The sequence below is a fragment of the Anabas testudineus genome, chromosome 6 (assembly GCF_900324465.2).
Source record: "Anabas testudineus chromosome 6, fAnaTes1.2, whole genome shotgun sequence".
Taxonomy (NCBI): domain Eukaryota; kingdom Metazoa; phylum Chordata; class Actinopteri; order Anabantiformes; family Anabantidae; genus Anabas; species Anabas testudineus.
In genome coordinates, this window is record NC_046615.1 from 15,125,321 (window position 1) to 15,140,868 (window position 15,548).

Genomic DNA, 15,548 nt, shown 5'->3' on the forward strand with positions numbered 1-15,548 from the left:
ATTATTTTCCATTTAATGTTTGAAGTATTTACTCATGGAAACTCTTAATCAGGTGAGTGTGTGTGACTCCCCTCTGCTGGAAGAAATGTGTACAGCTGCGTTGTTACTGGTCAGAAGCTATTAGTTATTAACCTTTCCTGTCTAACCAGGAGACTAAGAACAGGGCGAGGTGCAGACAGCGCTCAGCTTGCTAAACTCTTAATCAAGAGGCTTTCAGCGCACTCTTTCTGCAGTTTTTACACATTTTGATGAACTGGCAACAACTGGGAATCAGTTTTGTCCACTTTGGTGAGTATATGCTGTGTATTTTTTTGGACTGTGTGTGTGATACTTGAACGTACCTCATGTTTACACAGGATATCTCAAAGAAACAAATTCCTTTAGTGTGACAAGCTGCAAAGAAAAGCACCTGACCTCCTCTGTCTGTCCAGCCTTCAGAGAGGGAAGAAGTGAGTTGTAGCTTGAACACTGCAGGTCATAGCTTATCTAGTGACTACTGGAGAACCCAGTGTTAGGTGTGTTTGGTGAAAGCTATTTAGTTTTCTTTTAAGTTGCAGTACATAACTCTGTTTTCTGCATTTTAGGTGTTTAGCATTCACAAGCATCAGGATAAACCCCTCAAAAAAATAGACACGTTACATCAAATACTACTGATGAGACTGCATGAGCTAAAAAAGGACTGACATGGATGCTTTTGAGGGAATTCACAGTGTTCAGATTTCCTCGTCTCCGCCGTCTTCAACGTCTTCCAGCCTGGGATATGAAGTCCTCAAGGCGGGGAGAGCTGGGATAGCAGTATATTCCTCTGCAGTCTTCTTTGGGACACCTGATGTGCTGGGACAGGCCACTTCCAGACAGTCCAGCAGGGAACCTGAAGAGGAAGGTTGTGTTGTTGGACGGTAAGCGTTTAACCTATGGGTTTAGCAGGGTATTGAACTCAATAGAGGTCCAGCACGGGTTTGGTTCACCTTCTTTAGTTGATAGAAAACAGCATCAGCATAATATTAGTTGTTTGCTGTGAAGTAGAGACTTAAATCTCATAAAATATCTGTGGTGGAGAGACCTGAAGATGGCAGTTTATAGATGCTTCCCATCCAAACTGATGTTAGAAGATTATAGAGACTTAATTAGACACAATTAAGTGCCAAAAGTGAAGGGTGTGAAGACTTCCTAAAGCCACTAAATGGTGACTCTCCCCGGATAACTCACCAACGGCTACCACAATGACAGTGTGTAGGAATTATGACACTTTTTCCCAAATCCTCTGTCTATCAACTTAGAGTGGAGACATGTATGTATATTTGCACACCGTTTACCCGAAAAGCTTTTTCAGATGTGGTTACCTTGAACAAGATGTTCGGCCTAAACCCTGTTGTGTAACATTTGTTAAAAGGTAACTTGAAGGTAACAAGAACGTGTTGTGCAGAATGTGACCTATCAGAGTGTTATTGCTTTTGGCTGCGACAGTCACAATAGAGTAGTAGTCGGGTGGTGTAGTCAAATGACAACATATGTAAATTCTGTAGTTTCTACTTAACGTGATGTCATCTTAGGACTTTTTTGCATGTAAAATCATAATCTGCGTTACAGCCATGAGACAAATGTAATAAAGCAGAGGAACCTGAGGTGGTACAACAACATGTTCATAGACAGAACAGTACGTTTAGTGTTCTCTGTAGGCCTCCTGCAGGGTCACGTCAGGATTTGTTATGATTTCAATGTTTGTCTTTATTAAATAGTACAGCGAGCTGACAGGAAATGAGTGGAAAGACATGGTGGATCTCTGGCTAAACTCAAACCAGGGACGCTGGGATTACATGGCCAGTGTCTTAAACCCGTCATTCTCCGGGGCAGCACAAACTTTTACTGACATGTTTATGGTAAAACCTTTAATGTGTATTTGTAGAGGGAGAGGGGCAAGATTGTATTGACTCTCATAGTGTGGTATGTATAGATGCAGATAGAGTTTTTTATATAGAAACACAAAACAATAATTTTCTCAAGAATTCCCTTATTGTTAGACTGTGTAACTTGGCATTTTATTAGCTCATCAGCCGACATAAATACCGACATCATTATAAAAATCAATATTGGTTTTGGCCTAGTGACAAAAAATATCTGCTCATGTTTGTCTACTACTTTAAGTAGGGTTAAACTGACTGTAATGAGCTGATGTGTTTAGTTTTTATGATGTTATAATGATGCATTGTATCACGAATATTCGGTGAAAAAAATAAAAAAACTACCTTACCCTTGAGACAATTTGTGTGGAGACTTAAAGACAAGTCAGATAATGAGGTTTTATACCACCTAAACCAGAATAGGATGGACGTGTCCGTGTAGCGGAGCTGGGTGTTTCTGCAGCTCCTCTGGCTCCGGATCTGTCGCTCGGGATGCGGCGTCATGTGACCTGACAAAGAGGCAGGGACACAGAGGAGGGTCTGTGTTTTTTCTAGATGACCGCAGAGTTGAGAAGAAATAAGTGAAATCTACGGCTGGGAAAGTGCAAACCGAGTCGGAGTCACACTTTAAACTGGATGCTTTAGGGTTTGTGACCTCTGCTGCTCCGTCCTCGTCCTGTCGACGTCAGCGTCCGCATTCCTGCGCTGGTTTGAGCTTTAACACGGCTCAGATTAGTTTCACTGAAACCAGACTTGGCTCAGTTTCTGCTGTTTTTAAATTAATTTAACTGCGGCCACAGCAGACGGACCCTGCAGGACACAAGCTGAGAGCCGCACGGACAGGGTGGGAGGTTTATCCGCCGGACAGTGACGGGGTAAGGGCGGATACTGACGAACCTCCGTATCAAAAAGTTGAAGCTAACGACTCCGAGCTAAAGCTCCCGTTTAATGAGCTCATGTTTGTTGGTACTTTGCTGCTTTGAACATTAACTTTACAGAATAACTTCGGCTAACAAAGTCTGTGCTTTATTTACAGTGACATTGTTTTTGACTTGTTAGTGCTGTAACAGAGGGTCCCAATCTGCGGCTCGGGGTCCCTGAGTGGTCTCCTGTGATTTCAGTCGCAGCAGTGTTTAATGTTTCATGTTAGAACTGGGAAAGAGGATAATAAAGAAATATTGTTTTGTTTTTACTGTTTAATTAGCTTTATATTCAGATTGTCCCTTTACATGTAATAGAAAAAAGACAGCTAGTTAAGCAGTCCAACTTTATGAAAGTTATAATTACTTCTACGGTAAATTATTCAATATAACCTAACCAGTTTTGTTGACATTGACTATAAATGACCAGAGACACTATTTATGAGCTTTAGTATAACATCTTAAATGAACATAAACTTTATTAAACTAAATAATGCATCTGACCTTTAACATTGATAGGATTTATTAGTTTTAACTAGGTGTACCCAACTAGTGTATAACGATATTTGTTAAAGGATATTTTATCATGACAAAATCATATAGTTTCAATAACTATATATAACCCAGAGCTACAGTGAAACAGATGTAGAGATGCTTCTCATTATGATCACTTTGAATTTAATTTGTGAACCCTTTAAATTAAAAAGGTTTGGGGTCTACCACCTTCTGCCTTGTACCTTAAACACTGTTTGTAGTCACCGGCATAAACATAGCAATTTAACATATTGTACCAAGTAATCTTAACTGTAATTTACATCAGCAGTCCCAGTTCAAACATGCACACACACTAAGCAACCACGACAGGACCAAAACAGAACCTAAAAACAAAATAATGCAAATTGTAAATCAGACATTATCTTTAAAGCAACCATCAAGACGTAAAGGGTCAGTGAATGTCCTTTCAATAACCATGCTGATGATGTTTTTGTGTGTGTGTGTGTATATGTTTAGGTTGGTAGATCTGGATCCTGAGCCAGAGTCCAGGGTGGAGGAGGGAGGCCAGGCTGTGCCCACCTCTGGCAGAGACCATGGTGACCTCTCCCGGCTCCGCAGCTCTTCATTGGAAATCAAAGAAAAAGAAATCAGAGAGAAGGGCTCAGAGATCCTCAGGGAACAGCTGGACGCCGCAAAGAGGGTATTGTAACCTACTTTACGCTGATGCACACACAAAGCAACACAAAGCATAGTGTGACTTAAAAATAAATATGTTAACGATGCAAATGTGCTTCCCTGTTAAACGTGGTTGCAACATTTTCTTCTACATAACTCAGGAACTGAAACTAAAAGACAAGGAGTGTGAACGTCTGTCGCAGGTCAGGAATCAGCTGGAGCAAGAGCTGGAGGAGCTGACTGCCAGCCTGTTTGAAGTAAGCAGTAATCATTTCCCTATGCTGAGTGCACTGTAATTTTGACACAAGCCTAAAATGTACAATTTGCTCTGTGGTAAAAACGAATTTAACACCTTAACATATAAGTCATAAACCTGCATTATCTAAAAGCATTGACATAGTTTAGATTTAACTTGTTAGCCAGTAGTTTCTTATTTACACATGATGTGTAACTTTCACTCTCCTTTGTAAGTCTGGTTCCAGTTTCCTCCAACTTCAGAGGAAACATCTTCAGTGAAGAGTGTTTTAGCTGAAAACCACTGACTGCAGCTGCAGGAGATCATAAGAGCAATGACAGTAAATTATGTGTCAGCAGTAGAATTATGAGCATGTTATGTAGACCTGAGGAGAACAGCTCTAACAACATGAGTCATATGGCAGTTCTCTGGGTTCACCACTACAACAACCCCTTTCACATACCGTCCAAACATAATTATTGGCACAGCTACACATCTTTTTTCTTCAGGACCAGTATTTCAGCACATTCAGCTTGATACAAAATTATGGACATTACTCTCTGAAAGTGCCAAGTCTCAACTTTAATTGAAGTGAATAAATCAGTGAGACTCTTTAACAAAGAACCAGTATAGAAGTAGTCAGATACTTGGCCAGCTGTCTCATTTGAGTGTTAGAACTCATGCATGGCTCAGATTGGATTAAGAGCTGAATTACCATTAAGTTTAAGGTGGAGAAAGAAGATAAGGATGCTAAAAAGGTATTAAAAATAGATATCAAAGGTAGCTGTTTGCAGAAATCTATAGTTCTGTACACTGTAAATAGGCAGGTGAAATGCAAAAATGTGTTGCAGTACTAAATCTAGATTGTACAGGAAGTCACCTGTTACTAAGAATAGTTAATACAGAAAAATGGATTTAAGTATTTTGTTGCAACAAACATTTTTGCACTTGTAAATGTAGACACATTCAGCACCTTAAACCTGCAGTGGACACTTGAACAGCAATTATGGATCCAGTGAATGTGATGCAGTGGTCAACCCACAGAAAATGATTCAAAGGTTCTGCACTTTTTCTAAGCTACAGACACTTTAAGCCTCTTTGGGTGGAAAACACATTTGTCATCAACTTTGTTTACAGCACACTGTTTTCAGCAAAAAAAAACCTTTGACCCCCTGTTCACCACCTGCACCACAGAGCAGGCAGACACAGTTAATGACTAGCTGATGACATTAGTGGAGTGTTTAGAAGCTGAAGATTCAGATATTTTTCTCAGGAGCAGTCAGGGGCCAAACAGAGCTTATAGTCTACAGAAACATGACTGATAATATTGATGAATGTTAAAGGTTCTCCCTGTCTGTTGGATAATTGCTATATTCATGATAACCACATGTGGACATGATAACATGTTACCTGTAGATGAGTGTCCTGGTTGTGATCTTTTTTTAACAGGCAGAAGTGCACACAGATTATTAGAAACATACTTACAATCCACAATATGATCAATACCAGGATAAGGCTCAAAACCTGGATACTACCTGGATGTGCATGTAAAAAATAGAGTTGTGTCTTTACATTTGTCATGTAGAACGTGTGAATGATTAATAACGTCTCACTTTTTTAAAAGATAAATGACGTCCTCTACGCAGAGAGTTTTAACTCTGTTAATTTAATCTGTTTCACCACAGGAAGCTCACAAAATGGTGCGTGAAGCTAACGTCAAACAAGCAGCGGCAGAGAAACAACTGAAGGAGGCTCAGGGGAAGGTGTGTCATGTTGTTCCTGCTCTGCACTTAATTATGAGATGCAATAGGAGTAGATCTTTGTCCCATTGTTCTATTAAAATAACTTTAAATTGCCCTCAAACTATTTTTGAATCCATCTCTGATCAGTCTTAAAATAGGCTGCTACTCTGAGTAGGTCACATCGTCAGATTTCATGGCTTTCTCATGTTTTTGTCTGTACTCGTTCTGTGTCTGGCTCCCAGATTGATGTTCTGCAAGCAGAGGTGACGGCTCTTAAGACTCTGGTGTTGACGTCCACGCCATCTTCACCAAACCGCCAGCTGCATCCACAGCTACAATCTTCAGGAACCAGGGGGGCGTACAAACATATTGGCGGACACATCCGCAACAAGAGCACAGGTGGAACCTTTCCACCCTCTTCTGCAAAACCAGAGCCTTCGCCAGTTTCCATTCAGCCTGTGGTCAAAGAGGACCGAGAGGTAACCTAAACAGCATCTGTACATTCGTCCGTCTTCTACTTAAAATATGTTTCTGCAGCTTTGGACTTTTCCTTTTCCTGTTCTTTTCCCTGTTTCCAAACTTTATCTCTTGTTGGTTGTTTCTTTTCTCACACTACTAACGTCTGCCTGACTTCTGTCCTTCACTTTCTGTCTTTCTCTCTTAGCCTGCTGTTCCTGCTCTCCTCTCCCTGATTCTCTGTCTGGTTCCTGGACAGTCTGTCAGTTTGAACTATGACCCTTATTGGCAGGAGCGGGGGGAGGGGCTAGGCACTGACAGCAGACAGGTAACCACATCCCTTCAACCTGTATTGTAGCTGTCGACAACTAAGGGCCAAAAACAATTTGTCATGAGCACACACAGCCTCCTTATGCTTCTTGCACTAATTTATGAATCCAACTCTCTGCAGTTGATATTTTTAGACATGCTAGCAGCATTGCTGTAGGGATGTGAGTTTGTCTGCCACTTTGCAGACACTTTCTCCTCATTGCGTCCACGTGTCAAAGTGGTCTTGAGTAAGACACTAAAGCCCAAATTGCTCATGTTGGGCAGACCAGCATGTGTAAATGGCACTTACTGACATCATGAGTGATAAACTGTGTACTCTTTGCAGATGGACTCAGTTCTTTATGCAGAGTTTTTGATGTGGAAGGAACATCCGACACTAGATCGTTCGTCAGCCTTCTTGAGTCGTATTTACAGAGAAGACATCGGACCCTGCCTGTCCTTCACTAGATCTGAGGTCACAGTCTCACGGCTTCTTTGCACAATTACTCACACTGCTGCATTTGTCATAATTCAGTGTTTGAAGTTATGTTAACATTGTTGTTTCCTGCTCTCTAAAGCTGTCCCAGCTGGTGCAGAGTGCAGTGGAAAACAACTCTCTGACCATTGAGCCTGTGGCCATGTCAGCACTACCCATGGTTAAAGCCTCAGCTATAGAGTGTGGAGGCCCTAAGTGAGTAATCATGTCTACATATTAACCATCAACCTCTCCTCTCTTACACAACCCCCCTTTAAAGGTCAGCCAAGTCAACACTGAGTTCTCTCTAATTTGGTTTTGGGTTCTCCTCTGATGATTTATGGTCACAGTCTTACCATGTATCTTAACGGGTCTTAATCAGCGGGCACTTTTCTAATCACTCTGTTTTTAAAAATCTTTTTTTTCCAGTGGCTTTAGAGCAGCAATAGAGACGTAAGTTCCCCCACGTGTTCAGTTTCTCACTAACACAAACAACTGTAGCATGTCTGAAAATCTATAAACACATAACCCAGATGAGATTCTGTATGTGTCTCGGTGTACATTAATGCAACCTGTAACCTTTTCCTCTTCTAGTGACTAACTTCCTGAATGTGTACCTTTGTTTTTTTTTGCCCTTAGTCTCTAAATCGTACCAGCTGGAGTGTGTTGTGTCTTTAGTGTTCATTTAAAATTAGGATACCTTCATGTTAAGTGTTCGCTATGATAAAACAATCACTGTGTACCCACGTCCTTCATGTGTCATTTTTTTCTCTGCTTGTAGAAAATGTGCGTTGAGTGGCATGTCGCGGCTCTGTCGACATCGCATTAAACTTGGTGACAAAGAGAGCTACTATTACATCTCTCCTTCCAGTCGAGCACGGGTAATTATCACTTTCTTTGTAACTTTTTTTTTTTAGATATGCTTCTGTTACTGCTGTGACATGTTGCTACCTGTGACCTTCTCATTTCAACTTTCTAGATCACAGCAGTTTGCAATTTTTTTACTTACATCCGCTACATTCAGCAAGGCCTGGTGAGACACGATGGTAAGTTAAAACCGGTTTCTGTTCAAAATATTTTAGATTTTTATTGTCTCCTGGGTTTTATTCAGCCTAAATGTATCTTGTTTATTTTCCTTTGTCCAGCGGAGCAGATGTTTTGGGAGGTCATGCGTCTCCGCAGAGAGATGACTGTGGCCAAGTTGGGCTTTTACCTCACTGACCAGAGCTAGAGGACCTGACATTCCACGGAAACATCTGACAGGAAGGCGGGATCCCAGGACCTCGACTATTCGGACAAGTCTGGGTTAAACTGTGGTAACTAATGGGTGTGTTGGATCAGTTTTTGCAGCAGAGACCAAGCAACAAGGGAAGCAGAAGATCCTCTAGTACCACTTTTGGATATGCAGTAAGACAATTTTAAACTGAACCAGCACAGCTAGAAGAAAATGAACATGACTCCCAACATGTAAAATGTTTTTCCGTTATTCTGCAGGCGTACAGTAGATCTCATTAGCGAGAATTGTTTCTGCTTTTTATCTCGTAAGCTCCAAAACTCCCTGGTGGAGATTTTATGTATCATGTTTCAGGCATTAGTCTGTTGTAAAGATGAGCACAATGCAGGGTGAAAGCAAAGAGTTTAGTTTGTCTCTTACCTCAAGTGTTATGTATTTAGAAAACAATATATTTAAGATATGTGAGGTTAATATCCATGTAGTTACCACATAGCAATGATTGGGATTTTTACATAAATATATTTCTCTCTAGTTCTCGTAGTTACTGTCAGTTCAAACACCGTGACTTTTTGTCTGAGCATGGCCTTAACATAATGGATGGTCTTGCATTGTCTAGAGTTTCAGTTTCATGTTCGCCTGTACTCTGTAATCAGATATACTGTTTATGAATGAATTATTACAGCTCCACATTCAAAATAGTGACAGCTTTACAGTGTAAACAGGAACTAACAAGCTTTAATATGAGTGATAGCTCAACTGTTGAGCGTCTGCATCAAGTAGTATAAGCCATAAATTACACTGCATTAGTGCAGTACATAGCCATATTATGCGGTGAGTATCGGTTGTACCTCATAGTGAAGATTTACCATTCATGACCATTTTTACAGGAAAGACCTTTGAAGAGAAAAGATTGAAAATATTGTGTCCGAACGTGCAATAACTGCTTCTTAGCCAAATTTAGGGCTTTGATGTTCTTGACCTTAGTGTACTGATCATTAACTGTGTGTCTGCCAGTGTAAACACACCATTAAACACAAGGCATCATAGTCTATCACCTGCGTACAATGTGTGATTTATAGCTGAGGAATTACCTGATCTGACTTTGTCTTTCTCTCCAGTACAACTGGATGCCACACTAACCCATTTCTCTCAGGGCACATTACTGGTTTGGTTTCAGATTAAGGTCATAATTAAGGCCTGCTTGTTTATCCTGATACACACTCAATGGAACTAAACCGGTTTGCAAATATGAATCAAGTGCGGGAATATAAAGAAAGTACTGAGACCATTTCCTGCTCAGAGGGACTTTATGGCTTTATGGTGTGAAAATCTGGTTTCCAAGCAAACATTCCAGTGAGATTTTACTTTCTGGACTAAAAGACTTAGATAAGCTTGTTATTCTGTTTTGATGGCCTCGTCATACAGGTTAAAACAGAACGTAATACACATCTTTTCTCCAGTGTTCAACAACAGGGAGACAGACTGATGCAGAAAGATATTTCACAAGATAATTGTCAAATTCCAGACATAACAGAGTAAAAATTAAAACTCTTACAGATGTTCAGTGGACTTGGCAGCAGCCAGCAGTGACTAATTCTTCTTTCTTAGGGAAATGTCTGTAAGAAAGACAGTGGATATGTTCTTATTTCAAACCCAGTGTTTTAATGTTTTGTTGTTGTTGTTCAGGGATGAATTGAGTGTTTTATTTCTTTTTATTAATTTTTTGAATCTGTATTGATTTAATAATGAATAAATGTGTTTTTCCCCAATTGGATTTGGTCCGTTCACAAACTTGGACTGTAGTATTTGTATAAATTATCTCCATTAAAGTCAATTAAATTGATTTCTACCTTCAGTAACTCACCTTCGATAACAGATCATGATCATCACCAGCACAGCAACACCACCGACCACTACTATCACTGCAGCAGCGACAGAGACGCCAGACAGCGAGGAGGACTCTGGACCAGTGCAACACATACAAAGAAATGTTGTTGATCATAAGTTGACTGATAGTTAAATTATTTTTAAAATGATCTGAACCAACCTGAGCAAATGAAGGACCCTGGTATGTTGCGGCAGTCCAGGCTTTGTGGACAAGGAGACATCTGTTCTTCACATTCATTAATATCTGTCAAAATCAAAAACACATTTGATTTGAAAAAAAAACGTGTAGTAGAAACTAGTGTTAAGTTCCAGTTATTTAAGTAAAATCATATAATGTTATAAACACATTTTAGCAGCTTCATACTTAAAAGCCTAATTAGAAAGGTTAGAGGTCTATAATGTTTAATAAAAGTCAACAAGACACGTACAAATGGATGGATGTTTCCTCATTGTCATGTTCAAATTTATATTTTTATTTTAGCGCTTTCTTGACTATCATTTTTCCTTAAAAGCAAAGTTTACACATGACCTCAAATAATAGTAATCGTAGCCGTTTACACGTCCGGAATTAACACCTACAGTTCACCCCAAAATGGTCCAAAAGTGTCCATGAAGTGGAGATTTTAATGTCTACGGCTGCACAATCGGTATTAAACGAGTGACTAAATGGACCTTGTGGTGAGATTATTTTGTCAAGTACTCTCTTCCACTCATTTTGTCACAAGTGAAATACCAAGTCAGAAATACCTAATAATGTGGCCAGTGACTGTGCAAACAGAAACAAAACTACTACTTTAAACAAAACTAAAACTAATGTAATAAACCTCAGTTTAGGCTCTATACCTTGACACGTTGGGGGTGCGGGGCTCCACTGGTGGCTCTGTGGATCACAGCTGACTGAGGAAGATCCCAGCAACTTGAAGCCAGAATAACACTGATACAGGATTACGGAGTCACAGAGCAGGGAGTAGCCGGAGTGGATCCTGGGTATTGGACCACAGCTGGGATCTGGAAGAGGGCTCAGTGAAAAAAAGAACAGAAGACAAACCCGATAATCCCACGCAGTAATCGTCTGTCCTCACCTGTGTCTGGTTCTTTCCAAGGGCTGAGGTCGAGGTGAGGGATGAGAGGGTGGGAACAGGGCAGCATGTCCTCAGGGCTCTCGGTGCGGGAAAACGCATCAGCAGGAACAAGAGTGATGTGGGTGTTGTCACAAATGATGCGGGACAGAGAGACGGCGTGGAGGTGTCTCTTCTGGGTGCTGGTGAACACTCCGTCCCTCTCCCACCAAAACCTCAGAGCACAGACACATTTAAATTACTGCACTGTTCGTTCACGTTAGTCAGCAGTAGATCAGCAGACAGTTTAGTTGTACCTGTCTCCATCTCTCAGGGCTCGGAACTGTCTGGCCAGCAGGCAGGACAGAAGCGGACCGACTCGGCCTTTGGGCAAAGCTGGCTCAGAGATGGCCCCCACCCACAAATCGATGTTGTGTGGTGTCCCGTACAGAAGCTGGAATTTGTGAGCCAGAGTGACGTTACCCAGGATTTCACCAAGCTCTGCTGTAGAGTTGGGAACAGAGAGGCCACAAAATCTTCGCCACGAGCTGTATCCTGACAGAACGAGACAGGATGGAAAGCAGAAGAAAGGAAGAACATTAAATACTGGGGTTCATGTTTTATGGCGCACATCTGCCAATCGAGATCTGCTGGTGCTCAGTGAAATGAAAAACCAACCTCTGAGGTGAAGGCCAGAAACAGTATTTCACTCAGCAAAGATCATGTATTTAATAAATGTGGTGTCTGTTTAACAAGCAAGCAAACTTTATATGACACTGTTCAAAGGAGTTTGTGAAAAATAAAGAGGGAAAGAGACAGAAAATAAACAATAAACTAAATAAACTCTTAAAACCTGAGTGTGACAGCAGCAGATCTGGGGATGTACAACTTCTGCAAAATAATTCATGGAGGAAATCCTGTGTTATGATTTTTGAGGACACATTTCTGCCTCAACTGACAAATATTGTTTATTCAAACCACTGCTTCTCCACTTGTGAGCATCTGGAGCAGTAACCCACACACATTCCTACATCTGGAACTGGTTCGTGACACAACAGATCCCTTTTACTGCAGACGTGCTGAAAATTAACTGAGACCATAGTGACGACTTAGCGTTTTAGTTCCACAGGCCTGTTAGTGATGGAATGACGAATGTTTATAGTATATACTAGGTGTACACAATGTACCACATACTTATTGTCACAATAAACAATTAATATCCAAAAACCTGTCTGTTTATTATATACTGTTCGATATAGTAGCTGTGGAGTTCCAGAGGTGGGAAACCTGGTACCTGGCAGACCGTGGTCTCGTCCCCTCTGGAGGTTAAGGGCCCCGAGGTCCAGAGGCATCCCTCCCTGTGCCTGAAACAGCCTCTCTGTCAGCTCCTCCACCATCATTTGACCTGGAGTCTGCAGCTTAGCTGGAGACAACAACAGGCCGCGCAGCACAGGGTCTATACCACCTGAAATCCATAAGTGCAGTAACTGGACAGGTGACTATGCCACATGCAGTTAAAGTACAGTGATCTACAGCTGTGTTCTTTACCTTCCTGCACAACCCTCCAAGAGGCAAACAGGGAATGATGCAGGGGCAACAGAGGATGCTGGGAGTTTGCAGTGTATCCTGGCCCCAGCCTGGCCACCACCGGCTGCACGGTGACGTGAGCAAAACGAAATGCAGCCGTAGCAAAGACATTAGCGATGCTGGGATCCACCTCGGGATCATAACCCTTGTAGGGAGGCACCAGGAGGGACATGGTGCTTTCACCGAGGACTCGCGGCAGGTAGTACTCCCAAGTTAGGATCTGCAAAGGTGGAAGGAGCAAGCATGCTGAGAACGCTGAAGTGGGTGGAAGTGAAAGAACTGAACTCTTAGTGATACCTGATGAACGGCACCAATGATCTTGCGGGCCTCCTGATAGAGGCTGTCAGGGCTCCAGTGAGGGTTGAGCAGGTGCAGCTCTTTGACCAGGCGGTTGTGCTCCCTCAGAAAGAGCGTGTGCAGCGCGATCATTCCCAGATGCTCATTGGCTCTTGAGTCACCTGTGAAACATTAATTGTGAACAACCAGCGCACTGAGGCCTGCAGAGAGCAGACGATCCATGTTTTACTGTCTCACCAGCTTGAAAACAGGAGGTGGTGTTCTTCCAGTGCTTTGACCGCTGTGATGCCCCTGATACGGTGGAGTTACGAGGGCCGCAGGGGTCCGAGTGAGCCTGCTGACGAGGCAGGAAGGGCAGGTAGGCCAGCTCGTGGTCTGAGTGCTGGGAGTTGAGGGCCATGGAGCCCAGTGGAGAGGAGTGGTTTCTCAGAGCTGATGCCAGACTGGTGGTGCTGCCGTACACCATACTGGCATCTACAAAGGACGTGATGGCATTGAGCTGCTCCCGGTGGCGATGAGGGAGGACTCCTGAACTACAGCTGGGAGCAGAGCGGAAGAAAGGCATACAACTCTGGACACCGTGACGAGGATCTGAGGGGGGGATCTGGGATGAGAGGTTTTAGTCACTGTCAAGAAGGGGAAAATAAATGCTCACGTTGGAGTCAACATTAATTAATTTAATTAAATTTAAAAGGTGTATTGTAAAGTTGTATGAAACATATCTCAAATATTTGTTTTGGGAGGCATAGTTCCTGTGAAAAACTCAGTAAGTTTGAGTGTTTTATATCAGAGTCAACTCCGAATTTAACTGAGGAAAAATAGTGGAGCTATGCATGACATGCTCATAAACCATGGACAACGTACAACTACTAACAGCAGGTGAAACGTAGAATCCTCTCATAGAAGGAGTTAAAGATACTTAGAGTAGCAGGTGGTAGTACGCTGCACCTGTATGGGGAAACAGGGGATATCCCTGCTGCAGGTGTGTGTGCAGTCAGCTCCAGTCCTGAAGGCAGCTGTACTGGGGCTCTGAGGTGTCAACACCATGTCGTGGTCTATCCACTGACCCCATTCCACCAGCAGGTGGGACAGAGTGGAGTCCAGAGAGATGTTGTCATTGTGAGTGAACAGCACCTCTTGAGACACCAGACGCACCTGGAAGACAAAGACAAGGTGAGAGGTGATGAGGACAGGACAGAGGATGACTGAGTCTGCTGCAGGACTCTTACTGGAGGCAGGCTGACGTTGTGGTAGGTGTGCTCTGGGTCCCAACCTCTAGGAGTCCCCCACACGTCCTCATACTCTGGAGGCAGCCAGCGGGAATACGGGATGTTTGCAGCCCCCCATCTGGGCTGTTGTCTGAACAGGGACCACAATAAGTTGAAGGCAGCACTGCTCGGTCACTACATTTGATTAGTGTGCGTCTGTCAGCTCTGACCTGTTGTTGCACTCTCCTGTGATGGATCTGTAGCGCTCGGACAGACAGTCGCTCTGACAGCTGGGATTCTGCAACTCGGCCGAGCAGCCAGTCACCTGTAGCAGATTCTCCACATCTCCTTCACTCAGCAGCTCTTAAGGAACATAAAGTAACCCTTAGTGATACAAGTAATAACTTCAGTACTGGCTTGTTGTTGTTGTGTATTTCTTCCAGCATATGTTTGTATTGTTCTATTTCAGTGGGTTGAATCTCTGATTTTTTAAGTGCAACAGAATCCTCAATAAAAATGCAAAGATCATCAAAACTGTTCATTACCATGAGGGTTGGGCTGCACCATAGCGTGAGTGTAGACCATTTCTCTGATCAGCTCCACCGTGTTGTCCAGCAGTTCAGCAGCCCGGATCTGAGTCCTGGTTTTGGCTTCAGTTTGTTTAAACTGAGCCAGCAGGTCACTGGGTCTCAGAGCATCTTCAGACAGAGACGTCTTCACCCTGGAAACATGAAGAGCCTTGTTTTGTTTGTTTTTTTTACAGAGATGTACAGGTGTAAAGGTTATTTATTGTTTGCAGTGGTTTAGCTCAGTCTTAAATCTCTTCTCAGTCATTTTTACCTCTCACTTGTGTGGACATAAGCAGCATCAGTCAGCTCAATGGCCTTCTGAAGAGCCTCCTTCATAAAAACAGACCCTGGATACACAGCTCCTACAAAACACCACGAAGGAAAGTGTGGGTGCAGCTGGAAAAGCTCCTCAGTACCTGGTCTTTCCAGTAACAATAAAACAGAAATCCTACCTGAGGTGTTAAATGCTGTGTTCGATGATTCGTGCTCAGGGAAGGAAA

The 15,548-nt window shown here is 42.5% G+C and overlaps 2 protein-coding genes across 5 annotated transcripts; one reads left to right on the plus strand and one right to left on the minus strand.

Annotated features, from left to right (window-relative positions):
- Nucleotides 1-155: 155 nt before the first annotated feature.
- On the plus strand, nucleotides 156-9,493 carry rab3il1 (RAB3A interacting protein (rabin3)-like 1). Of its 3 annotated transcripts, XM_026364554.1 has the most exons (13): nucleotides 177-288; nucleotides 357-449; nucleotides 585-899; nucleotides 3,833-4,016; nucleotides 4,153-4,248; nucleotides 5,912-5,989; nucleotides 6,211-6,447; nucleotides 7,080-7,208; nucleotides 7,312-7,424; nucleotides 7,638-7,661; nucleotides 7,990-8,089; nucleotides 8,188-8,254; nucleotides 8,354-9,493. In XM_026364554.1, exons 3-13 carry the CDS (start codon nucleotides 685-687, stop codon nucleotides 8,437-8,439), a joined length of 1,329 nt encoding a protein of 442 aa, XP_026220339.1. In that variant the 5' UTR covers nucleotides 177-288; nucleotides 357-449; nucleotides 585-684; the 3' UTR covers nucleotides 8,440-9,493. The 3 variants fall into 3 exon arrangements, with proteins under 3 accessions (XP_026220340.1, XP_026220339.1, XP_026220341.1); XM_026364555.1 differs by lacking the exon at nucleotides 357-449 and having other exon boundaries at nucleotides 156-288; XM_026364556.1 differs by lacking the exon at nucleotides 7,638-7,661.
- On the minus strand, nucleotides 3,850-15,416 carry epx (eosinophil peroxidase). 2 transcript variants are annotated; one of them, XM_026364553.1, is made up of 16 exons: nucleotides 15,320-15,416; nucleotides 15,025-15,200; nucleotides 14,710-14,842; nucleotides 14,501-14,630; nucleotides 14,220-14,426; nucleotides 13,509-13,875; nucleotides 13,272-13,432; nucleotides 12,936-13,194; nucleotides 12,682-12,852; nucleotides 11,705-11,942; nucleotides 11,412-11,623; nucleotides 11,173-11,337; nucleotides 10,490-10,573; nucleotides 10,307-10,403; nucleotides 9,998-10,058; nucleotides 3,850-3,936 (listed from the first exon to the last, which is right to left on the minus strand). In XM_026364553.1, exons 1-15 carry the CDS (start codon nucleotides 15,382-15,384, stop codon nucleotides 10,004-10,006), a joined length of 2,520 nt encoding a protein of 839 aa, XP_026220338.1. In that variant the 5' UTR covers nucleotides 15,385-15,416; the 3' UTR covers nucleotides 3,850-3,936; nucleotides 9,998-10,003. The 2 variants fall into 2 exon arrangements, with proteins under 2 accessions (XP_026220338.1, XP_026220337.1); XM_026364552.1 differs by lacking the exon at nucleotides 3,850-3,936 and having other exon boundaries at nucleotides 9,626-10,058.
- Nucleotides 15,417-15,548: the final 132 nt, after the last annotated feature.